This window comes from Athene noctua, chromosome 11, assembly GCF_965140245.1.
Source record: "Athene noctua chromosome 11, bAthNoc1.hap1.1, whole genome shotgun sequence".
NCBI classification, from domain to species: domain Eukaryota; kingdom Metazoa; phylum Chordata; class Aves; order Strigiformes; family Strigidae; genus Athene; species Athene noctua.
Window position 1 is genome coordinate 12821338 of NC_134047.1, and position 25492 is coordinate 12846829.

Sequence of the window (25492 nt, forward strand, 5' to 3'; positions counted from 1 at the left end):
CTCCAGTTCATCAACATCTTTCTTAACCCGTCATCTGAAAGCGGGCAGGGTGTTCCAGTCCAAGCATCAGGCTGAGAAGAACAAGATACCCAGGTCTCCCACAGCTCAGGCTCCTGCAAACACCCTGCTATCTGACATGCATCTTCTTGCAAAGGCCCCCGCCCTTTTGAACTCACCCCCTTAAGCACTGGCAAGCCCTCCCAGCTCGGAGCCACCTGTGTGCTTTACATGGGTGCTTCTCTTCCATCAGCAGAACTGTAAATGAAAATACGGACTACAGCCACTCTGCAGAGGCTCCTGCAGTGCGTGCTTAGTGTGTTCTCCTGCTCCAATAGTGAACTGGTGATAACTGCTCCAAGACCAATTTAAGAGCATTTGCTTTCCTCTGAATTAATCTAAACAATGTTTATCAGTGTACCACTGCAATATCTTGCTTAGGAGAAGACCAGTGTGCTGTTCCTGCCCTGCTGTGGGAACTTCTTGCTGCCTGCCCAGCCCAGTTAGCTGTAGCAGGGACTATTTTGGGCAGGAAACCACAGAACAGCAGTGAGACTGCCAGACAGATGTGGTGAAAAGGGAGGGAATATTTGTGTAAATAAGGCTACAGTGCTGGGGTCATGCTCTTGGGCTCAGGGGCTCATGCTATCGGTTTGGGGTTTTATCCAATGCTGGGTGTGCTCCCAAGCTCAGTAGGTTCTCAGCTCGATGCTGCAATGCCTTGGCTGAAATGCCATCTGTGGGACTGAAAATGGTGTGTTTTCAGCTGGCACACTTGGGAGGCTGATAACCATGGTGAGAAGTAGTACAGAGCAGTGCAGGAACAAGGCAAGAACTGTACCCTGGACTGAAAGAGAGCACAGCCTGCTCCAGCTCTGGACATGGCTTATGGTAGCATCCTGGCACAGCCAGGGGCGTCCTGGGAAGAAAACCCAAACCCAAGGAGAGGCTGAGGATGCTCTTCCTTGCAGTATGTTGCTCTTATTTGAGTTAAACCAGAGTTCAACCGGTGAACAGGGAGTGAAGGGGTATTAACAAATATCTTTAATTTGCAGGAGCCGTGTGTTGACAATATCCTGCAGCTTGAGGTGGCTCGACAAAAAGCCACTGGCTTTATTTTTACTAATAAAAACTGGTGAGCATGTCATTCACTTAGCTAGTGGCCACAAGTTCTAAAATATCTCTGCCAAATGGTTTTTAATTTGCATGTGTGGTTCAGGCTTCAGGGGCAGCGATGGGGGGGGTGATGGCAACTCCTGCCAGATTGCCCTGGGGAGCTGGCCCCCTCTCTGTGCAATTTTGTGTTTAATGTATAAATTTAGCTCTGCTTTGCCTCTTGTGTAATTTAGTTTGGCTGGCAGCAGGCTGGCAGCCTGCCTGGGCATTGTGAACCGTGCATGCCACACAGTGAGAAACACCTTGGGCAGACGGCAAGTCTGGAGCAGTCACGTCATCCCATCCCATCCCATCCCATCCTCATTGTTGATGTGAGGGCACATGGGGCATGTAGCATGTGGCAGAGGGACAAGATTGGGAAGTGGTCCTCTTCCCACCCTGCCCATGGAGGAAGAACAAGAAAGCATCTTCCTCAAGAGAAAAAAAGCTTCTGAGAAGCTCCAGGTCCAGACAAGTCTGACCTTGAGGTGTACAGGGGTTTGGGCTGCCACGGGTAAGGAAGCTGTTTCCCACCCACCTCGGGATGCTTGACTCACCCCACAGGGTACTGGCAGCCCCAAGTCTCCAAGGGGCTGTGGGGACTGACCTTCCTGTGGAAGTATCAGTGTTGGCGATGGACACAGAGGAAACCCAGGGTGCTTCTGCTGTCCTCACAACAAAAAGAACTTCACTAATCCATGAGGAAGCATGAATCACAGATACTTGTTTTACAAACCAGATCTGAACACCAGTACCCAAATATCTGTGGCATCCAGCACAGGTGACCAGACGCTATCAAGGATCCAACCACTGGATGCTGCATGGGGCTATGTCAGGTGGACCCAGACCTCAACTCAGAAGCATTAGTGCCAGCCCCAGCCATATGGAGATTAGAGCTGCAGGCCCAGTCTTAAATCTAAAATAATTTATTCTAGATTATTTTTTGGTTTTCCTTTGTCTCCCTGTGTTTTCAAGGTTTGCTCCCCCACCAGCAAGGTTCAGATTCAGTTAGACACTAGGTCCCTGCATCCTCCGCAGTGGGGATGACCCTCACAAACTCATTTCACAAGTGGGTTGTTCATTGACCCCAAGGTCTCCAGTTTAGCAAGGGCTAAGCTAATGCTGAAAACTCCCGGACAAGTGGCTTTCTCAGGAAGTGCTGTCCTGGAAAATGTAGCCTGAGAGAAAATAAACTTCTCTGAGCCACAGAAAAAGACCCAAGCCTGCAATTTCTTCCTCACTGTCTGGAAATGGCTGGGGCTGTGTTTTCCAAAACACAGGGTAGGGATGTTATTTTAGTGAAAGGCTGAGCACCTTCAAACCTCCTGACAAATGGATACATCCCCGAGTCCTATTTGTTCAGATGCAGTGCTGGGCCAAGCACCTGACACGGGGAGCACCTTCACAGTGATGGAGCTAGGATGTTTAATGAAGCTCCATGGAGCCCCGGGAGCTGACTTGGGGCAACAAGCCTGCCTGAGGCTGTGCTTCGTCCTTTGCTTGTCTTCCCACAGCTCAGTCTCCCCTTGCTCCAGGCCTCAGTCTTGGTCAGCATCAACCTTTCTGCCTGCAAGTCCATCCCCAGCTGCATTCACCTGGTCCTGGAATTCATCTATCTTTGACAAATTCCTGTTGAAAAGGACATCCTCAATGGCTGTGGCTGGACTTGCCCCATCAGACACAGATCTGAGGGTACAACGGGTGGGTGCCAGCCCGGGCTGCCAAAAAGGGAAAGTCAACTGTGGAGTCTCTCTAGAAATTTACACTGGGTAATTGCTAATGGCTCAGCCTTGAGAGAAATAACTTTAAAAGTAAATAATTGCCTGCTCCAGGTACTAAAGCAGGATGAGAGGACCTCACTGTTTGACACAGTCATTCAAGCAACTTTATGCATGAAGCATCAGGGCTCTGCTTGCTGCCTTTTCTTCTTCAGCAGCTGACAAAGGCATCCATCGGGTCATTAACTTGAATTTCCCAATCAGTTTTGCTACCAGAAGGACCATCTATTATTATTACTACACAGGAAACTTTGCACACAGGATGCTCTAGCACACCATGTGTAATCAGGCCTCCCATGAGAGAGCTTCGCTCTCTTCGTTTGGTGCTGGGAGTGTGTTTGCTCAATGGCTCTCTTTCAACACCGGGCCACTTTTCTGTTGTGTCTTCCCTGACACAAGACTAATGATAATGGCTCTGTACAGTGTTTGTACGGGTTAGCTGCAGCCTTTCTGGGTAACCTGGTGCTCGCTGGGGAGGTGTCATCCTTGCTGAGCACAAGTGGGGAACCTGAGATAGACCCCAAAGAGCTTCCCCAGTCCCACAGAGGATCTTGGTATGGCATCTCAAAGGGGACCCTGACTCCAAACTGGACTGTCCTCCTGAGTTGTCAGGTCCCTACTGGTTCAGAGGAAGGTTTGTCAATGATCTGTCACCCATCCAGAGATCTCTTTAGTCTCTTTGTGGCCAAGGTGTGACTTGCCTGTGGCTGATTTATGTCCCCAAATCTACATTAAAATGCACACTGACAAAGAGAGGAAAAGAAGGAGCTTCGGTGTCCCTGGGGGCTCCTGGTGAAGTCTGTATCTCTAATGCCTGTGAATCCTCACTGTGGTAGATGTCTAGATGTCATCTCCAGACAGGTATCTGACCCTCCAGCACTGCTTGCTTCTCTTGCTGGACTATCAAAGGTGTTAGGAACAACTAGACTTTGTCATCAGAACTGAAGATGGTGAAGTTAGAGCAGATCAACCTACTTGATTACATCAGCTGCCAGCTTCAGGCAAGTAAGTAATCACTTTTGGCAACAGGTGCATTGTGAAGCTGCAGCTGCAGCTGTAAAAGCCTCCGTGCTGATGCTGGCACTGCACTGACACTCCCCTTCCTGCTGGAGTCTTGATGTGTGGAGAAGGGGACGAAGGTCCTGGGTGGTCTCCTGCTGATTTCCACCTCTCTAGGCCAGCTGCTGACTTCCAAGGATGTAGGCCATGCTTTGCATCGCAGGACCAGAGCTTGGCCCAAGCACATGTGTTACAGCTGTTCTTAGCCCCCTCCAAGATTTTCACTCAAGATCTTGCTAATTGTCTGTGAGTACACAGAGCTGCTGATCTTATCATTGTTGGGACGTACATGTGCACAGAAGGTCGCAGTGACCACTGCTAGTTGGGGGATGTCTTTAATTTTGACCGTGAGCACACAGGGAAGCCTCCTTTGCCCTGGATAGTCTGGGGAGCCATGTGTATCTCTCCTCTAGGAAACCTGCAGCCCCTTTTACGTGACTTGTACAAAAAAAATCCTCCTTTCTTCATGTTGTTACTCTCCCTCCTGAGTTTTTAATCAAAAGATAATTTTGGGGGAAATAATTGCCTTTGGTGGAATTTTTAGTGGATTTTTCATTATTAACTACACAAAGAAACCCAAAGTTTCTGGAATAAAAAAGTCAGTAAGTTTGAAGATGGGAAGGGAAGGGAAGGGAAGGGAAGGGAAGGGAAGGGAAGGGAAGGGAAGGGAAGGGAAGGGAAGGGAAGGGAAGGGAAGGGGTCAACCCTAGTTAGAGCTGATGGCAAGTAGATCAAAGCTTTTCAGTTCATGGAGTCTTCCAGTGTTTCTGCATCTCTTGCAGGCTCTGCCTGTTTCCTTAAGTCACCTGAAGTCTCCTTATGGGCATGCTTCCAGCGTGACACAGTGTTACAGAGCCAGGTCTGGGATTTCTGGACCGCAGTACTGACCAGTTAGCCTGGAGAGATGTTGGTTACAGACTGAATGTGCCCATGTGACATGGGACCCTTCTGGGAACTTCTGAAGCAGCTTCAAAGCAGAAGAAGATGCTGCTGCAGGATTCAGCAATGATGGGGAGCCCAGACAGAAGGAGCAGGGGAGGTGAAGGTCAGCCCTAAAGGGCAGTGGCAGACCCCTGTGCAGGGAGGAGATGCCCAGCCAGAAAACTGTGTTCCCCTAGGAAGAACCAGGACTGCTGGGGTGTCTGCCAGTAAACCTAAGAACAAGGGAAGGTTTCATGACTCCTGCCAACTCTCTGCTTGACAGGAGACAGGGCGGTTTGTCCTTCATTTACATGACACTGAGGGATGACCTCAGCTCCCACAGAGGTAGGAAGGGAGAACTGCCTACAGTGAAGGTCCCTGGTGCAAACACCTCACCACTCCTGGCAAATACAAATATACCCCGTCACAGGAAAACATCTTGGCTTTCTGTAGTCTGCAAAAGTGTAGTTTGCTGGAAGGTGGAGTTGGCAACAACATTAAATTGAGGGGGGGGGAGGGAGGGACATGAACATGATGATACTTGGCATAAGGCACCAAGCCCTTATCGTAACCTCAACGTGCTCAGTACATGTTCAGCTTTCCAGCATGCTGAGAAGTACTTTCCTGGCCAGTTTAGCTAGTGTGACTTCTAGAAGACTGGGAATCCTTCCAGACTAGGACCTGGGGACTTCAGTTCCCCTGGAGAAAAATAATAGCTAAAAGGCTGCAGTGTGGGGCGTCTTGTTGATTTTTTTTTTTGTTGTTCCCCTGGAGTTTTGTGTTAAATCCTCTCCAGGCATGCAAAGAACAAGAATATTTTGGGAACGCCTATTGGGAAACATTGGCTGTACCCTCAGTTTCTCCAGGTTTGGAGCTGCTCCATTAAAGTGACTGAAGTCAAACGAGATGAGAAGCTGGAAACCCAGCTGTGTTGTACGTGAATTTCAAAAATGCAAGTTCTACAGGGAAAAAAAAAAAAAAAAGAAGTGACAAATGTCAGGGTGGCTCTGTCTCTCTGCCTGATGCAGAATCACTGGTAAATGCAGGAACTCTGGTGTCACATGTGAAGGCCTGGGCAGCTCCCCTTCCCATGCAATGCCTGCTATGAAAGGTCAGGGAGCAGCGTGCAGCCGGCTGAGCTACGGCCCTGCTTCTTAGGTTGCCAAACTTGCTGCCACAACATCCACACGAACAGCACATGCAAAACTGATCCCGGGTGACCCCAGGCAGTCCGGGAGCCAGTGGAGACACTGTCCCCAGGGAAACTTTGGGACAGGCAGTGTCACAGCAGAGGGCTGTGGAGCTCAGCTGAGCAGGGGGAAGCTTTGCTGATGGGAAGGTTGCAAAACAGCTTCCTGTTTACTTGTCTTTTGCTTATTACTCGGTTAACTACCGACTTTACCTACTAAACTATGGCTTTTACCAGCAATGCAGGGTAAGCCCTGTTCCCTGCTGCCTCATTACCCCCATTCCTCCTCCTTTGAACGAACCAAACCCTGAGAGGACATGGCTGCACTCATGTGCCCGTCCTCAGCATCCCTGCACCGTCTGCCTGCAGCTGGAAAAGGCCATCCTCCTGGGTCCTTAATGGCATTTGATCCTTTGAGTTGATTAAAATAATATATTAACTGGAAGACTTGGGCATAATGGGAATAATCATACACAGGGCATAAATGCATGGCGAGTGTGACTTCACTAAATGAGCTGTAATCTGTTGTTCTGCTGTAGAGGCAAAGGATTAGAGCATTATATTTTTGTTTTGTTTTGTTTGAAAGCCTCAGCTCTGAGGAAGGTGATCCCCAACTGAGACAAAACAGTTTAACTTGGTGTGTTTCTTATTTATACAGTGGGGACTGGATGTTATTTTAGATCATGTTGGATTACAAGGGTGAAGTGCCCTCTCATGCTTGCTAGCTTCAGATTCCTAGGTGGAGAGCAGATGTGGGCGAGCTGTGCCCTGTGTTGTACAGGACCAGGCATTTAGTGACAGCTCAGAGGTGAGGGAAGTGCTGGGGTATCCATTTCATCACCCTCAGGAGAGCCTGGCTCTGCAGAGCCTTCCTGTGAGGACCAAAAAGGACTGGTTTGCCTTATGCTGTAGGTTGAGGAAACTGAGGCAGGATGAGCTGGCTGAGGCTGCAGAAGTGCAGGGTAAGACTGAATCTGGGGCCTGTGCACATCCCTGCAGCACCCCTGTTCCACATCTGGATGAGACCCCAGCACCCACTCTGCTACTTCTCCCGGCACTGGAAGGGAACCATTGCCACCTCAGTGGGGTCCCCATACCACAGGAGAAACCGAGCCTGGAGTATCCAGTAAAGCACAGACGCTCCTGGCTGTGCATGTACATGCAAAAAGGATCCTTGGTCTTCTCCCTTGCTCGTATTGCTTTTTCTTCTGCAATAAGCCCTGTGGATCAGTCAAGAGCTGACAGAAGCCCTGCTTTGGGTTCGCTAGACCTTGTCTTTTTGAGCCATAAAAGCTGTCAGCTTCTCTGGTTACAGGTATCTGCTAATCTGGTACTGATAAACACTGTCTGTCTGGCCAACCCCAAAGCACAAGATGGGGTTAAGGGAAACTTAAGATTTTTATTTTTTTACCATTTCCTTTATTTACTTTTTTCTATGTTTGAGCCTTAAACATGTATGACTTTGTTTGGTTTTGGTTCTGAGCCCTCTCTTGTCACAGAAAAGGGCCCTGAACTAAAACCTAAACAAACTTGAAAGCTGAAGGTCTAGTGAAATTGCAGCTTCCAGCAAAGCCAGGATGGCTGAGGCAGCCACGCCATGGCTAGCGAAGGTCCACAAGCACGGCCTCAAGGGTGGGCAGCGCTTTGGCTCTAGCAGACCAGCATATAGGTGTGTGAATTTTGGGATCAGTGGGACAGGGTCAGGTGCTTGTACCGGCACAGAGGAGTCCTGAGCGGGGCACAGCAGCAGGTTGGTTTTTGAAGATACAGATAGCAGCCCCTGCCACCGAGGAGGCTGAACTAAACTCCATTTAGAGTGTCTGTCTTTTGGGACACTGGCAGGGAAAGAGGATCCTGGCAGTGCCACCTCTGCCTTGTCTCTGCCCCTCAGGGAGAGCTTTAGAGGGGCAGTTACCTCTCCCCAGGGGCCCCAGGAGCAGGACAAACAAGTCTGAAGCCTGTGTGGGTTAGTGGAAAAGCTGCCATCAGTGCCCATTCATGGGATACAGTTAGGGATGATGGCGGTGGTCCCTGCTAGCACCAGCAGGCATCTCTCCCTGGGGACAGGGACATTCCTTCTGTCCTTAAAGGGTAGAACCAGCCCTGCAGCACCCAGAACTGCTCCTTGTCACGTTGCCAGCCCTGGTTTTGAGTGAGGATGGAGAAATTTTATAATGCTGGGGATGAAAGAGTGGTGTGGCAGAGGTGTCCACCAGCCCCTCCAGAGGAAGGACATCAGTCATATCCCAGCCATGCTGAGGCCCCCGCGGTCCTGCTCTGTGGCATGGGCTGTAGCCAGGAGTTGATGCTGAGGAGTGTGGAGGGGAAATAGCAAAGCCTCAAGCCGGTTGTTTTTATTGCTTCTTTATAAGGCAATGTTCCCTCATCCTCCGCTGGGAGCTTGCAGGGCTGTTCCTGCATGTCCCTCCTTCGTGTGTCCCCTTGAGCACTGAGGTTTTACAGCCTCCTCCATGGAGCATGGGGCACAAAGGCCTCTCCAAAAGACCAGGCTGGATTGGAGGGCAAACCTTGTTCCCAGGCTCTGGTGGCCCTCGTGGCCGGGCTACATGGTGGCTCTGTGGCTGCATGCCCTGGAGCTGACTCTTTGGGATGGCTCTGCAGCAATGGGACATGCAGAAATCCCCAAGGTTGCTTGCAAGACTCCTGTGCCCTCCCACTGAGCTTTACTCTGGATCTTATGTTCACTTTCCTTAAATAAAGAAAAAGTTCTTGTTTTCAGAAACCCACTCATTTGTCCCAGTAATTCCTCTGCTGCCTCTGCATTAGGGACTTTTCCTTCTGTCAAAGGTACCACTGCCTCCCTCCAGATCCAAGTGAAAGGCAGACATCTGCTGCAGTTTTGTGGATGAAGCAGCTCTTTTGCAGGTCTCTGGCTGGTTATCCTCTGTTAGCAACACACTGTGTTCGTGTCTGCCAGACTGCTGCCTCTCTCAAGGTGCATCTCTGGCTCAGATGCCTTGCCAAGCTCTAGGGATTGCCCTTAACCTCTCTACTCTCGGGGGCTGTTTGACCACACGTCTTGGTCAAACGATGCTGAGATGAAGGAAGAGCTGGTACAAGCAAGCTGCCACCCAAGACAGAGGTGCAATGAATGCTCTACAGGCTCAAAGCATAAGCCTTAAGTATCTGAGCATCCTTGATCTCCCAGGTCTGCTCAGTACCTCGATCTGCCTCCACAGGGGACCTGTAAATTAAACACGAACCTGACTCTGGTGCACTCCAGGGCTCTACAGCTCCTGCAGGGGCTCAGCAGGCTGCTTGCCTGTGAGCTTGCAGAGGGCAGGGAGACCACAAAGTCTATTTTCTTCTGTGGTTTTGCTTCTTAAAGGTTGAGTTCATGCTCTGGGCAGGGGGAGGGGGATTTGAGGAGGAGGTCTGCTATAGTCCAAAACATATTTTCATGAGACTGGCAGGCTCCTGATAGTTGAAACACTGCCAGGCTGGAGTGAAACTAGCTCACAGATTCATGTCCTCTAAGAAAAGGGAAGGAATATGCTGTGTGAGCTTACACAAACCTTTCTCCTTAAGAAATGGAGCAAAAACCCTCTAGGCATTGGGAGCAGCTTCCTCAACATTGAAGGGACCTGTGCTTTTAGAAAGGGCTGAGCAGTCTGCAAACTGGGCTTACTGAAGGCTGGGAAATGGATGATGTGCATCCCAAGTTGCACCTGAAACTTGGCTTCCACTTACGAAATGACCCCAAAATCTACCTCACATTTCTGCATGGTTGTGGTGGGAGGGGGCTGCTCTCCCCAGACATGGTCCCTGGGGTGGGCACTAAGGTGTCCACCATTCAGCTCTCCAAAAGGCCCTGGGCAGGGGATTGATTTGAGCTCCTGGGCCAGCTGCACCAGTCTTTGTCCTCGTGGTTCCTCTCATCAGGCAAGGGTGGCCTGGACTCAGCTGTGGCATCAGCTGGGGAGAACATGCCAAGGACCTCAGGTCTAGAGAACGAGGATGCAGTGGGGTCCTCTTCCCTGCCTTCCCACAGAGGTCCTCTAAACAACGATGGGAGAGGACCGTGACAAGGCCAAGCTCCATCTCACTCGTTCCAATGATCAGGAACATCAAACCTTCCCTGCCTGCTAGCCCCAGTCAGCCTTTGCCAGAGCTCCTAAATTAATCCAGGGAGGCTGGGCTTGTACAGCTACTCCAGTAACACCAGCCAGGTGATTTGTGCTTTCCATGCAAATGCTCTTCTTCATACTGCTGGCAGGAGAGGCTTTTTGTGTCCCTGATTAGAATTGCAAGAGAGGATGGCACTTAAGAGTATGCAGTAAGAGCTGTGTTTATCCTCTATAATTGCTCCATGCTCTTCTGCCTCCTGCTGAACCACATCATCCAATTTCGGGCTGAGTCTAGGAAACCGCGGGGCTGACTTAAGTTTTCTGTGATCTAGAATAGTCTGTGAACAGGGTGCCCTGCCCTGCCCTGGGGTGTTGGGGGCTAATATGCCCTTTAGGGTCACTTTAAAGAGCTGTTGGCAAAGTGGACCGTGTATCACAGTGCGTCTAGCCTGGAGAAGGGTAAGGGGAGAGAGGGAATAGACATCTGGGATGCAGGGGTTATGCTGTGGGCTCAAATATGATTTAGATGAAATCTGGTTTAGTCTATTTGCAAGAACATATTTCAGTCAGATACTGTACAGCTCTGCCAGAGGAGGGGGATTGATAATTCCCAGCCATCCACCACCTAGAACTAAGCAAAAGCTTTTTAACTGCAAGAGCCTTTTAAGAAAATCATCTGCATGTCATGAAGTCACAAAGTCTAACCTGCTTTAGCTCAGAACAAGCTGTCAGCACACGTTGAACAATCTTCATTTGGCAAAGTGCTCCTGCAGCTCTCCGCCAGCTGCCGGAACAGCTTACCCAACCCAAAGCATCTCCTGGCTCTCACAACTTCCAGCAAATGCAAACATTGACTGCTCAGCTCTGTTTCCTCTCCTGCTTCACCCATGGCCCCCCGGAGGAGGCCCAGAGGTCTCTCCATGGCTGGCCAGAGCAGAGCAATACTCTGCATATTGTCTCACCTCCTGCACTTTGCAGCCAGCTGGTGTCAGCTGCTACACTGAGCCTATAACCTCGTTTTGTTAAGCCTCCTCTTACAGAAAAGCAGACAAGCTGCAGTTTCTGCACCAAGAATTGGGGAACCCCCATCTCTCTGATTGTTTTTCTCAGTGGTAAGTATCCATACTGTTAGTTTTTGGGGGTTTATTTTTCAGATTAGAAGAGGTTGGTTCCAGCTTCCAGATACTGCTTCTTCTACCCTCGCTGTGCTTCTCGATCAGTAAGTCTTTTGCTATTTCAACACCATGTCAAGTCAGTCTCAGTCTTTGTGGTGTGCTGAATTTCCTGGGCTCCTCAGGTCTTCCATGGCAGGACAAGATTTCTAGACTGGGGACAGGGTTTTCTGTGTCTCCCCTCTAGTATCTCACATCTTCTGGACCCCACGGGACCCTGCTTGTCCTCTTCCCAGTGCCCCAGTATTGATCTGCTCCATCCTTATTGCCTCCTGGCTGCTGGCAGGATGGGGAGAGCTCAGCTTCTGGTCAGGGCAGGACTTTTCTGCCACCAAAAGGGGTCCCCTTAGAGAGGAGCTGAAGACAAACCTAGGAGATAAAATGTTTTCAGATGTTCTCCGGGGTGGCAGAGGTGTCTGATGGAAACATGGGATTTGGCTTTTCCTTAGGGAGGAAGCTCAGTTCCTTAGATTTTGTGCAGAATGAGACGCCAAGCAAGTAACCATCAATTTGTGGGCAGGGTGCTCGCCTGGGAACACAGACCCAGCCTGAGTTCATGTTCTGTTTTATTTGAATGAGGGATATTACTTTGGGATGGACGATTTCCTGGGGATTTCTAAATGAAGGGGTGAATTACATCACCCCTCAAAGGGAAAACAATCTTTGAAAGCTTAAAGCCCTCCATGAAAACATTCCTTGGTTTCTGGTGGGCCTAGCAGCTGCTGAGCTTTGCAGTAAGACCAGCCTGCTTCCCAAAGGACACTCCCCTGCACTGCGGTCCACAGTCTTCCACAAGGGACCTGCTGCCACATGGAGACCCCCTTGGGAGGTGGTGAGCTTCTTATTTATCCTAAAAAACATCTCCAAGGCCAAGGTGGTAGGTGGTCTGGCATCGGGGGATGGATCAGCTCTAGCTTAGACACAGTCCTCACCTCTTATTCGCAGCAGGACTCCTTCAGAAAAGCTGATGACTGCTCAGTGCAGGTCAGATTAAAATAACCACAGGGATCCCTCCTGGCCTTGGGCTTTTGCAGACAACGTGACTAATCCTCCAATGCACATGCAAGCCACTCTGGCTTACTGCAGGCGTGCACTGCAGTCTGCCTGCCCACACACAGCTCACGTGCCCCTTCTCGGAGGTGCCAGCCTTCCTCCGCTGGAGAAAAGCCATCCATGGCCGAGCGGGGGGCAGCCAGATCCTCTCCAAGGCTCTGGACCTACAAGGTATGTGGAGGATCTTCGCTAACAGCTCCTGGGTAGGAGGAGCAGGCTGCTGCCACCAGCACCTCTAAAAGGATCTGGTGATATGCTTCAGTGCTAGCTGGGGGCTAGTGACTTAATCCAGTTGTGCACTGGCAGAAATCAGTGCCTGAGAGTCATGCCGCATTCTTGGGAAGAATAAAATCACCTTGAGACCAGCATTCAGGAGGGAAGGAAACTGAACAAGATTTGATTTTCCCCTCAAGTCTCTATGGACATCCTGGATAGTGAGAGATGCTGAGGGGGGGTCACGAGCTCGAGGACAGCTAAGTAGGTCTAGGTGCTTTGAACAAGCACAACCCAGAGACAGACCACTGTGGTCCAGCAGGCAGCTCAGTATCTGGAAACACATGGAAATGCAAGCATGTTCCCAGGAAAAGCCAGCAAAACAGGCAACATCAAAAAAGTGCTTTCTGCACTGTGTCCTCGAAGCCCTGGCAACTGAGAGAGCTTCCCAGCTCACTTCAGCCATCCCTTGCTTTTTTTTTTTTTTTTCCCAGCTCAAGTGACTTGCCATGATTGTTCAGAGGACGAGGACCTCAAATAGGTGTTTTTCCATGACACCATTTCTCTGCAAATGGTCTCTCCTAAGGATCAGATTATCCAGGTTCTCCTCCCAGCCATGGGCATCAGCTAAAGGATACTCTTTCCATTACTAGATATATGCAAAGAAAAGAAACAAACTCAGATTGTTGTATTTTTGTTGAGATATATCTCAACGAAGGTATTTTTTCCACAAAGTATTAGTTTTCATGAAAAATGTCAGACTCTAAAATGATTCAAAAGTAAACTCTTCTGCTCTGATCATATTTCACTCAGAGTATTAGGTTTAACAGCCCAGATCACATAACCTAGCAGATCAAAACCACCAAAATGTTGACTTTGCCATTATGGTTTCTCCCTCAGGAAAAATGCTTCCTCCTGTGAGATCAATTTTTCAGTCCAGTTTCAGAGGGAAAAGCAAACATCAAAACACCAGCATTTCTCACAGAGCAGCAATTTCTTTTTCCAATCAGTCCTAATTAATAATGAGCAGAAAAATCTTTAGTTAAAAAGCAAACATAGAGTGTGTGTCCCCTCCCCCTTTATTGAAAAGATTTTAATTCTGTCCTTCAGCCTCTGTCTCCACACAGAGCTCAAGTTCCCGTTTCTTTTTTTAAAGCTGGTTGTCATTTCCTCTTCAAAATGCTGTTGCAATGAGGAACGGGCCCTCATAAAAATACCATTTTTGCCTTCCCCCTTCTTCAGGAGAGAGGGACTGCCTCGCTGTCAAGTTTCTGCTCACCCTGTGTGCCAGAAGACTGCAGCTCTCCCGCCTCTTCGGAAACCAGCTGCAAACCTTCCTCCCAGATAAACCCCAAACAGAAATACCCCTTTGGCTGGCATCCAGCTGGCGAGGCGATCCTTTAGCTCCCTGAACCAAGAGCTTCACGGGGGCTGCTCGAGAAGCAGCCAGAGGCAGAGGGCCAGGGATAGATGGTGGGTGTAAGGGAGCCGGCAGGTGCAGGCAGCAGTGGGGGATGTCAGGGTGACAGGGCCACCTGTAACTGCCCCTGCAGTCGTTGGCACCAAGATCTGCAGGCTAAAGCCTTGTGCCAGAGCTTGCAAGGCCCTGCGGCAGTGATGGGGATGAATGCATCATCCAGGGCTGGTCTGCAGAGGGGTGGGTAATTCTGGACCTGACCGCTTGCACCAGCATCCCTGCAGGGATGGACTGCATTGCAATTTGGTCCAGCTGGCATGGGAGAGAGGGTTCAAAGAGGAGGAAGGGGGTCAAAGCAGGGCAAGAGGCCTCCAGTAAGTTTGTCTTCCTTCCTTCTCCTCTTTATTTCAGTCCATACACTAAAGCACATTGCTCCCTGCCCATGTGCCAGTGCTGTTGTCCTGCTCGAGCAGCACCTCTGGGTGCACATAGCACACCCCCAGCACTACCGCCTTTGCACCTCTGCACACGAAGACGGAGGCGAGTTGTTTTTGTTCCTTTATTACACATTGCCCAGGCGTGGTAAAGCAGCAGCAGCCAGCCCCAGGCCCAAAAGCAGGCCACGGAGAGCTGTGATTGAAGAGACCTTCACAAGAGAGTGCCAAAATGGCAAAGATTTTAATGTAGGGCAAAGATTCCAATGTAGGGCAAAGATTCCCTCTAATCTATGAAGTCGTGACTGCAGCTGAGCCCGACTGCCGCTCACTGGAGCAACCCAACCCCATCCCTCTGAAGCCCACATCGCTATCGTACTCCAAAGGAAAGATGAAGGTACTTTTTTCTCTACAGACCTCTAACGAGTTTGAGAGATGTATAAGCATTTTACACCCTACAGAATGTAAAGTTTCCCTGCTCCCCCCCACCTCCCTCCACATATGCATGAACAGAGCATCTGTCTATACGCCCCCTCCCACCCCCCAAAAAAAACCCCAAGGCATCCCAGAGCAGCAGTGATGCTTTGAATCAGAACTGCAGACACAGGGTGCATCTTTATCTAACCTTCCCAAGCACTGACAGTCTAAACGCTAAGCTGCTTACATGGGCTAATGGCAATATATCTGTGCTGTGAGGCTTCATCTTTCCACCCCCCCACCCCCCCCTCCTCTCTGCTTCCCTCCTTTCTCCATATCCTTAAACCAGCACCTTCTCACTTGAAGCCCTTGGCAGATCAAATACAGTGTATGCAGCATGCTCCCGGGGAGCTGCACGGCGTACAGGGCATGAGAGCCAAGTTCAGTGTCCAACACGGACAAGCTCATCCAGCTGCAGGAATCCCAGCCCAGAGCACAGTCCACTGTATCCCCCCCTCCCACCCAAAACATGTACATGACAGTGTCCAAGTCCACACATCCAGGGAGGGTTGGGAGCTACAAGTGGCTACTGCAGAAGTCGGAGAGAGGGAAGAAGGTTGGTGGTCAGCAGCTGCTACAAGGAAGAGCTGAACAGGTTCAATGTGGAGGAAGGAGGAGGAAAAAAACCCAAGAACAAACTCAAAAGGAGGCAAAAGGGGGATGCTGGGATTCAGGGCTTGGATGTCTACCTTCTACGAAACAGCCAGCACAGGAGAGGAAAGGGAGAGTTGGTGTTTGGTGTTTGGTTTTTGGGGGTGGTTTTTTTGGTGTCACTCACGATAGAAAACATATTCGGTGTAAGAGGTCCAGATCCTGTCATCTGTCTGGTCATGGGCGAAGGCACAGGTGCCTGTGGAGTTGCAAGCCACCATGTGGAAGCCAGCATCGGCCAGTTTATCAAAGGCTTGCTCCAGGAAGGTGAATTTGAGGTAGTACCTGGAGGTGTACCTCTCCGGGGGCCTGTCCGGGTCCCTGCTCTCATTCAAGGTATCACCAAAGACCTCCTTGGCCAGCGATGTCTTGCCGCAGACCATGATCCGTGCCACCCTGCGGAACTTGGCATCCGTCTGGCTGTCCCTGCCCAGGGTGTAGGAGCCCCGGTAGCCAATGGTGATGAAACCTGCCCTGCGGACGTCAGTGCTGGCAGCACCGGTGCTAGTGGTGATGGCACCCCCGGGGCCACCAGCCACGGCACTGGGGAGCGTGGCACTGGCAGAGGTCAGGTTGCGGGTGGCATCTGCATTGGGGGAGAGCTCCTCTGGGTCGCTTTGGCATGGGTCGTCTCCCAGCGAGTTCTGCTTGCTGAGCTTGGGGGCCAGCATCTTCACAAGCTCTGGCAACATGAAGTACTCTGCCTCTCGCTGCAGGCGGCTCCTCTCTGGGAAGTGGTCGGGCAGCACCAGCTGCTGGTCCCTCATGTAATCCAAGATATAGCGGAAGAGGAAGCCATCCCGATCCACGAAGAACCGTCCCTTGCTGTCACGGGCCAAGGAGCGGACGTTCTTCTGGGTGAACATCTCCCAGAGGAGCGAGCCAGGCACGCTGACCAGGGTGGGGTGGCGGGTGATGTAGACTTGTCCACCCACATTGAGTTCAATGATCTCAGGGAAGGGGAAGTCCTCACTGGATTTGGCACAGCCTGTGTTGTCTGCCAGGGCCATAGTGAGCTACTGCTGCCTTCCCACCTGCAACAAAAAGCATCAACATGCCAATGTTAAGCCTGCCAGCAAACGCAGCCCGTTGTCCCACCGATCCCAAGCCAGACCGCGCTTGCTTTGAGTCAGCAAGCCAGCAGTCTGGAAGTCAGCTCTCTTCCCCAACCACTGGCTCTTAGAATAAGCAGCATTATTTAATGCTGCCTTCCCTTCCGTGGCACAAGGATGGAAGAGCATTACCTGTGGTCCGAACACACCGTCTCTGCCTGCAGCCCTTCTGACAGCCAGCTCTGGCGGCTGGTGCTCAGCACCTTTGCCGAGGCAAGGCACAGTGACACTGTGCTGATATTAACAACAGGAAAGTCAGTCCTGTCACACCCTGGGTCTGACCGGCAACCACCCGGCCCAGCATCCTGCCGGTCGGGAGGAGCTGCCAGGCATGCCAAGGGAGGGCCGCACTACGGCACGGCATCTCCTGCCGAGCCTGTGAGCTGGAGGGGGGTTTATGGTCCTCTGCAAGGAGCACCCACAGGTCTGCCAAAGAAGCAACACTAAGTACCACTCTAAAGGACATAGTGACAGTGCCTTTTGGCACTCCTGCTCCGTCCTTGCTCCTAGAAAGTACTCAACAGGGACTCGAGGCCAAGCTGAGAGCAGGTGAGAGATGGCAGAAGCTCTCCAAGGGTCTGGGACCAAGACAAATACTGTGCTTCTGGTACAGCCTCGGGCCAGATGACATCTATGTATACATTTTTCTAAATGCAAGCTGATTCTTAGGCATCTCTTGACACTGCAAATCAGCGCTTACATAAACCTGGCTCAGCAGACGGACTCTGGATCCAGCCTGGCCAAGCCATCCTCTGTGCATGGATTTGGGAGACCATGGAGAGAAGGGGTTTCCCTGTGCTGACCCAAACTATCTGGCAGGGTAGGCCTTGAGCTCTCCTGTGTGATGTTAGTGTAGCCCTGGGACTGCTCTAAAGTTGGCAGCAGCTGCCTGCACCCCCAGGGGACTGGTCCCGCAGCCAAGAAACAACACTAAGTCTTGTCCCGTCCTTGTGTCTGGCTGTGCGGCTTCACAGGAGCAGCACGAAGTGATCCAAATGCAAATTTCAGAGAAACTAAAGGGCAAGGATGAAACTCTGTGGGCACTTTTGGGTGTTGGGGAGAGCTGAGCCTGCATTTTATGGCCACACATCTCCTCCTCCTCCCAGCTCGTGGGGATGTTCGGGAGAATCGGTTTAGAACAGGAGTGACTTGGGCGAGCCTCTGCCACGGAAGAGACTGCAAAGATCGGAAAGAGGATCAGCGCGGTCCAGCTGGTTTCCAGCTTCTCGAATCCGCTCCCGCAGTGGCTTTCAGTCCCTTTCTCTGGTGATGTGCCCACGCTGCTCTTCCCCTGCTACAGAAAACCAGGCAGGAGCCTGCCTGTGCCTGGAGCTCATCTGCCCGGAGCCACGTCCCCTTGTCACGGGTGGCGGAGGCTGGGGATCGCAGCCGGGCTGCCCACAGCAGGGCCAGGAGCTGGCAGGGGTGGGGTGGGGGGGACACACAAGGGAAGCCGAGCCCCTCCCGCACCGGGCGCCTTTGCGGACACGCTACAACCCCTCCCGGGACCCGGCAGAAAGCCGGCGGGACACCCACGGGGACACCCACCGGCACCAGGACCCGGAGCCGTCCCCAGCCCTCCCCGGCACTGCACCGTCCAGGGGACCGACCCCCCTCCCGCGCATCCCCGGGGGGCCGGCACCCCGCCGCCCCGTTACCTCCGCAGGGCGGCCCGGCCGTGCCGTGCCGTGCCGTGCCGTGCCGTGCCGTGCCGTGCCGTGCCGTGCCGTGCCGTGCCGGTCCCCGCCGCCGCTCCGCTCTGCCCGCCTGGTCCTGGCCCTGCCGTTTTATGGTCGGGAAAGCGGCGAGCGCCATCCCCCGCCGGCCCCGGACCCGCCTCGCCCCCGCCCTCCATCCCCGCCTCCCCCGCTGCCGACTCGGTCCCCCCCAGTCCCCGCACCCCCCCGCCCCGCTCTGTGCCGGGGCCAGGCGAGGCCAGGGAATTCCCTTCCCATCCCCCGGCAGAGCAGGATTTGGCTCTAAGGCCATTACCCAGCCGTGAGGAAGCGTTACCGCACCCCCCATCGGCAGGTGCCGGGGGGGGCTGCCCGCCCCGCACCCCCAGCCCCAGGCTGGCCATGGGGAGGCGTCGATGGCCCTTACGATGCAGCGCTGCAGTGCAGAAGGCGCTTTGCACGCTGGTGGTGGGGTGGTGGGAGCAGGCGCTGGCCCCTCTTTGCCCCGGCTGCGGGCAGGAGCTGGCGTTTGGCAGGGGAGCGTGGCCAGATGGCAGCCCCAAACCCAGCCAGACGAGCCCAGTGGGGTGCATCGCCCCGGGCCGGCCACCATTCCAGCTGTCTGTCCAGCTGTGGGGCTCAGCAGGAACCACAGACCCGAGGGCCTCGGCCTGCTCCGGGAACCCTTGGCGAGAGGTGGAAGCAGTCCCCCAAACCCGCTGGTTGCCAGGGCATCCCTCATCCCTTAGGCCTGGCCTGGCTGCAGCCGCCCTCCCGCTGTCCCACCTCATGACCCCCATCCCACATCTCCATTGCCACGGGGAGGTGCATCTCCACAGCGCTCAGAGAGTGCAGCCACAGAGCCCCACAGCTGGCCACAGCTGTGCAGAGACAGTGAATTAGGGATGGGAGCAAAGTCACTTTCCAGCCCCAGACAATTTGCTCAGGGTCTGTTGAAAACTTCCACTTGTTTGGTCCATGTTGCTGTTCCTGGTTGGATTTTATATTCTTGAGCTGTAGGGACTGAAGTGTCCTTTCCCAAGGTATGAATAACACGCGATGGGATTGTAAAGAGTTTAGCCTGTTGTGGTAACCTGTTTGTTAGTGCTAGTAAAGCCAGGCATAAGAAGAGAGAATCCATCTCTTTCATTTGTTTACAGAGGCCAGTTTTTTGTAAAGACAAGAAAACACAATGACTCCAAACAACATCTCAATATTTGCTCATTTCCTAAAAGTCTGATGAAGGCAGCCTAAACCCCAACTCTCTGACCTGGCAGCTGACCTGAGTTTATCTATGAGTTTATTTATGTGTACCACTCAAGTTTTCTAAGGGCAGAAGACACAACTTCTACTTTACCTAAAGATCAGATCCTGCACTGAGTCTGGGAACTTAGGTCTAAAGAATTTTTCTGTTTGCGTTTCTCAATGATGTTTTCTTGTATCCCAGCAGTATCATCGCACAGATGTGTGATACAGTCACCAAAAGTACACTTAGAGGTGGGATGTGTCTCTGAATAAACAAGCTGGGATGCTGTTTCCTGTGTCTGAAAGAATAAACCCATAAGTATCAGTCTTGCTATAGCATGTCAAAGGCTACCTGAAGAATCCCCTGGCATGGAAAAGGAAATGCAACATGGTTATGCAAAGAGTACCTGGTGGAGGGGACAGCCTTGACATAAAAAGGAGCTCATAGATCAGCTTTTGCATACATCCTGCTTATTTTTCTATAAAATTCTACAAATTCTATCCACCAGCAGTTCTGTTTGCATGTAAGCAGGTGAGAGCACTCCCTAAAAGATCCCACATTAGCGGAGGTGTCTTGGATTCAGCAGCATCCTGTGAAATCAGGGTTTGTGATTATTAATGATTGTGGATCAGAGCTGCGAAGGCTAACTTTTCATACATTAAAACAGAAACTTTCCCATGTACATATTTTGTGGAATATATTTATAGATGGGGCAAAGTTAAAAATGGGATAAAGTGTTTTGAGATTATAGAAATTAACAACAAAAAATGCCTTGAACTAACAAAGAGAAAAAAAAAAAAAAGAAGGGGGGGAAATAGGGAAGGTTTTTAACATCATAACTTTTTTTTTACCTCAAAATTTTGTTTCACATGCAAAGACATTGAAAACTTGAACCACCAAATTCCTCCTCACCAGACTATTCTATTAAATTATTACAGCTGGGTATTGGACCTAATCAAAATTCTGGCATGTGCAGATGGATGGATGGATGGATGATGGAGATTGCTTTGCTCAACAGGTAGTGGAAGCATCTTTGAAAATGGCCTGTGGGCAAAGTCAGTTACCATAAGCCTGTTTGATTGGTAGAGTTGGGTCAGGATGAAATCCAGTGTATTTCTGTTTCACACCTCTGGAGGCCTGATGCAACATAACTGAAAGTTTATTGTTCATTTTCATTGAAAAATTCTCAGTGAATTTTCAGCTCTGTTGGGTTACAACTCTCTATCTCTGAAAGATGCCATGACCCCAACCATAATTAAAGCTAATGGTTCAGCACTTCAGACTGTGCTCCCTCTCACCCATCCTGGCCCACTAAGGACTCGCAGAGAAGCGAAGTACACAGAAAAACCTCTCTGTACCAATTTCTGTGCTTCTCCCTGGCTAAAATTCTGGTGGCAGTCTTATAGAACCTTGTCTGATGCCAGCATGGGCAGATGTGAAATAAGAAGTCCTGATAAAAAGGCCTTTGGACATGAGCAAATGTGAGCAGCCAGATGCAAATAACAGACAGGTTGTGTGTGGGCAGTTGTGCTTTGCATTAAAACCTTCACTGTGGGCTGTAACTCCATCATGCCCTGGTGTGCCTACTGGGAGGGGCTGCCCACTCAACATCCCCCAAGACACAAGGACAGGGGGCTGTGGGCTTTGTTTGAAGGAGCCCAGGTGGCTTGTGCTTCCCTCCTAGCACTGGTGCAACAAGGGCAAAGACTCTGAATGTGTGGGAAGGGAAAGGTAGAGGGGGTCAGTCTGCTGGGTATATTAGCCTATATTTGCTGGAAGTACTTACATTAGGTTTGTCCTCTGTCCAGTCCACTATTTTCCCCAACTCTGTCAGAACGTGATCTCTTTGAGACCTTATAGTGCTCCATCAGACTTAGTTGAAATTGCCCAAAGAATTCAAAATATATGAGGGAGGGCAGATGCATAGGCACACTGTCTCACACAGCATGCACGCATGCGTGCCAGCACTGCAATCATATTAATCTTGTTTCCTTAGGAAACAATCCTAAAAATAACCTGGATTTGATAATGCCTTTGGAAGGATACAAAAGCGAGGCTGCCTGGGGGGAATTAGTTGGAGAATCCCCACAGAAAATGCTCTGCCTAGCACCCTTGGTAAGGTGGCATCCCTGTCTGGAGCAGGAGCTGCAAAGCTGGAGGGATGGGGACCCTATTGTGGAGTCAGCACATTTATCCTGGAGGCTGCACACCATTGTGCTGAGAGAGATGGGGGGGAGCCCAGGACAGGCATGGTGAGAGAAAGATAGCAGGGAAGATGCTGGTGCTGAAGACTTGGGAAGCTGTGGAGAAACTGTCATCTGCTCCAGCTGCTCAATACAGGGCTCCAGGCATGTAGCAAATATGTCAAGGTGTGTATCTACCCCATGTCTGTGCCACTACATCCTGGAAGAGTAAGCTCAGTCCCGCTCTTCCAGCCTCCCTTTGGACTGGAGTGATGAATATTGGATGACGCTTTTTTCTCCTGTTGGTATTCAGATAGATTAGACTTACTCTGCCTGCAAGTTCACCATCATCAGAGCAAGAGCTCAGCCCTCTGCAGTTCTCTCTGTGCTTGTCTTGTGTGATGTGACACTGCTGACTTCAAAAGACGCTCCCGTCTAAGTGAAAATGCACTGTGCTGCTTTAGCGCTTTGTCCTCCACATTACCAAGACTCAAATTGGTACAAATATTTACATGGGCTGAAAGGGAAAGCATCCAGGCCACTGCTGACATGTCTTGAGGCAACTTGAAGCATGATCTCCTGAGAAAGGGAAGATGTTGGCACTGTAGAAGCGATGAGGGGGTCTGGAAACTCAGGAAAAGTTGCCAAGAGGTTTCATAAACCAGTCCTTACAAGTTCTTCCAAAAAAAGAATGAAACAAGAGTTTGGGTCCCTCTCTAACTTCTGAAGACTTTTATCAACCGCAGCAGTGGAACATGATTCATCCATATCCCAAGAGAAGGAAGGAATGGGCTTAATGTGTGTGTGTTTGTGTCCACTCTGTTATTACACAGAATGTGGTCTGGTGATTGCAAGGAAGGTGCTGGCATAGCTTCCTGGCTGCTATTTCCAGCTCTTCAAGTTTTCTGAGCTTGGACACAATTCACTTCAGCTCGTGGTGCCTTGACCTCCTCATCTGCAGACTGGGGGGTCCTGTCTGCTCTCCATTCACCAGGAGCATTTCTAAAAGCCTCATTGTGCTGCTCCAATACTCTTTGAAAGGTCTTTAAATATGTATTTTTAAGGGCTGAAAGGACTATAAACTGAAAATAAGACACAAATTTTTCCATTGCCTGATTTTTTTGTCAGCTAAAAAAGAAAAAACCCAAACAGTTATGCACCCTGCTCTGATGATGATCTTGTGATACATCACGTTGCAAGGATGTTGTCACAGAGAACCGATGCTGCTACATCTGCTTGTTCAGTTTCTTATCTAGAGATAACAAGAAATGTGTGCCGAGGGAGGAATATTTATTAGAGGAAAAATCCCATATTTCATGTACGTCAGAAGGGTCCAGCACACAGAGGTTCAAATTCCATTGTGCCACTGTTATGATTCATGAATGACGGCTAAATGCAGGAATCTTTCATGCTTAAACAGAGTGGAGCTAGTCCTAAAAAGGCAGCAGAAGCCCTGAGTGCAAGACTCTTGTGGGGTGCTGCATTACTTTTAATACATTCAGGGTCTTGTTCCTGTGTCACCATCAGTCAGTGGGAAAATTACCCTTTACAGCATCTCTGTTGCTTCCCTCCTTCCAGCTCTGTCTCCCTCTTCCCCATCTGCATTTCTTCTTTCTTATTCCTCTGTGCAGTGTTTCTTTCAACTTTCCTCTTGCCATTTCCCCTCTATGGGCTAATTAAAATCCTACCCTGGGGATTTCAAGTGTCAGTGGGAATAGTGGAGAGTTGATGGGGCTCTCACCCCTGAGTCACTGATGACACGCAGGCTCCTAGATGCCCATAAATCAGCAGCACACCCCCACCCCCACCCCTGCCCCAGCATCACTGGGACACATCTTGGGCTTTCTTCCTTCAGCTCCCTTCTCCAGGGGCTGTGCAGGTCTACTAGTAGGCACAGACCACATGCACACGTGAAATTAAATAAAAGTGATGATCCTTCCTTCCGTGGCTGTGCCTGTAACATCCCTCTGCTTTCCCTGCTGAGGACTTGCTGTGTCTGAACGGGTAGCCTGGAAACTTCAGCTGTTGCCAGCTTCTATAAAAAGTGGCTAATCTGCTTCTGCTTGGTGAGGAGCTCAGGTGGCTTTGCAGCTCTGGGAATGCAATGGGTAAGCACCCACATACATTTGACCCTGGCTGTCATGGTCCCGTCTGAGACTTCAGCCTGGCATTTCAATAATTTACTTATACATCTTTCCCATTTTTAGCAGCATCTGCCAACTTGCTCTATAGTTGTTGTGTCCTTTCTGTGACAGATAGGTTCGGACAAGGAAGGAAAAAGGCTGTGCTTAATGGTGCGTTTTAATTGGCTTTTCATTATGAAAGCTTAGATGTCTCTGCAGCAAAGCGCAGATAGAAATCAGTAGCAGGGTGAGGACTAGGCTGCAGACTCCTCCCAAAAGTGGGAACTGCTGAGGATCAAAGTTTTGGTTTGGTGTCATTACTACAGGAGGATTTTCTAGGATCATCTTGAGCAGTGCTAAAACCAGCATCATCACCACTGACTTCAGGGATGATTGAAGTATTGTATCGGAGATCCGTTTCCATCCTGTGCAATATTTGCTAACAGTAACAAGAACATGCGTATCTACTGATCTCATTTCACCATCTGGAGTCAGGAACTGGATGGCCACTTTGAAACTACTCACCCCTAAAGCAGAGATGTCTCATGCAGCCTTATCTTCATGACCTCTTTCAAGCTGGTAAATGAAAATTATGACGTAGGACCACAAACGCCACTACATTTCAGGCAAGCACTCTCAGAGCAAAGCCCAGTGGAGGAGGATGCTGAAGCACATTTGGAAATATTTCATCATGCCTTTAGTACTCAGAGAGAAGGAGGGCTAGAAATGGCCTGGCCGTAGCAGAAACATCTTCTGAAAAGCAGCAGAGAACCTCTGAGCTAGTGGTACATCAGTACATTAAGCACTCCCAATGTTTCTCTTCCTTGCACTCACTGCGATCACTCTGGAGGATTTTTCCTTCCCTAGTGAATTCTCCAGACCAGATTCTGCCCTTGGTACAGGCCAGTAACCCAGCCAGTTTGACCTTTTGCTGAAGCAGCTACCGCGGCCTTATCACAATGTCACTCTCCTGTAGGTACTTGGGTCCTCTCTGCAAAAGCAAACATCCTGCCAGCTGTGTTTCTAGGATGCAGATAATTTAGACAGTGAGCTGGAAACAACCTGGGCTGTAAAACTTCCCATGTACACTTAGATTTTTATACACAGAGGATATATTGACATGCTGTCCAGTAAGACCCAAGCTTGCATCATACAACAGAGAGGTATGGTAAGAAGACCTAAAGTCTAAACTGAGATAGATGACAGGCGGGTTGCAGGAGGAACCTATGTCAGCCTTGTTGCAGACGGTCTGTTCCTTAGGCTCTGCCAACGCGGTGCCCCAGGGTGAAGATGCCATCTGGCTTGGCAGAGCAGCCAGCCTGAGTATGGTGCTGGTGCAAGCAGAAGGGGGATAGGAGGATCTGCTTAGCACATGCGTGTTTTAAAGCCAGCATTTCTGCAAACCTGACTGGCAGACTGCTCATTGCATCCCAGCTAGGGGTTGGGGCTGAATCAGCGTGGGGGACCATGGGGTAAACCAGAAATGCCAGCCCATCTGCTCTCTGAAACCTTGGATCTGGAAACACCCCAGTGTTGCCCTTGTTGTGA

General features: G+C 50.6%; 1 protein-coding gene across 2 annotated transcripts in view; it reads right to left on the reverse strand.

Moving 5' to 3' along the window:
* Window positions 1-18469, reverse strand: part of LOC141964460 (BTB/POZ domain-containing protein KCTD12-like) — a 40867-nt gene extending 22398 nt beyond the window's left edge. Inside the window, exons 1-2 of one of the 2 annotated variants that reach the window (XM_074914864.1) lie at window positions 18375-18469; window positions 15732-16638 (exon numbers count right to left, since the gene is read on the reverse strand). In XM_074914864.1, the coding sequence (XP_074770965.1) occupies window positions 15732-16614 (883 nt within the window). In that variant the 5' untranslated portion in view covers window positions 16615-16638; window positions 18375-18469. Of the gene's footprint in view, window positions 1-15009; window positions 16639-18374 lie in introns of those variants that run through there. The other variant, XM_074914865.1, reaches the window with a different exon arrangement.
* Between the last annotated feature and the right edge of the window lie 7023 nt (window positions 18470-25492).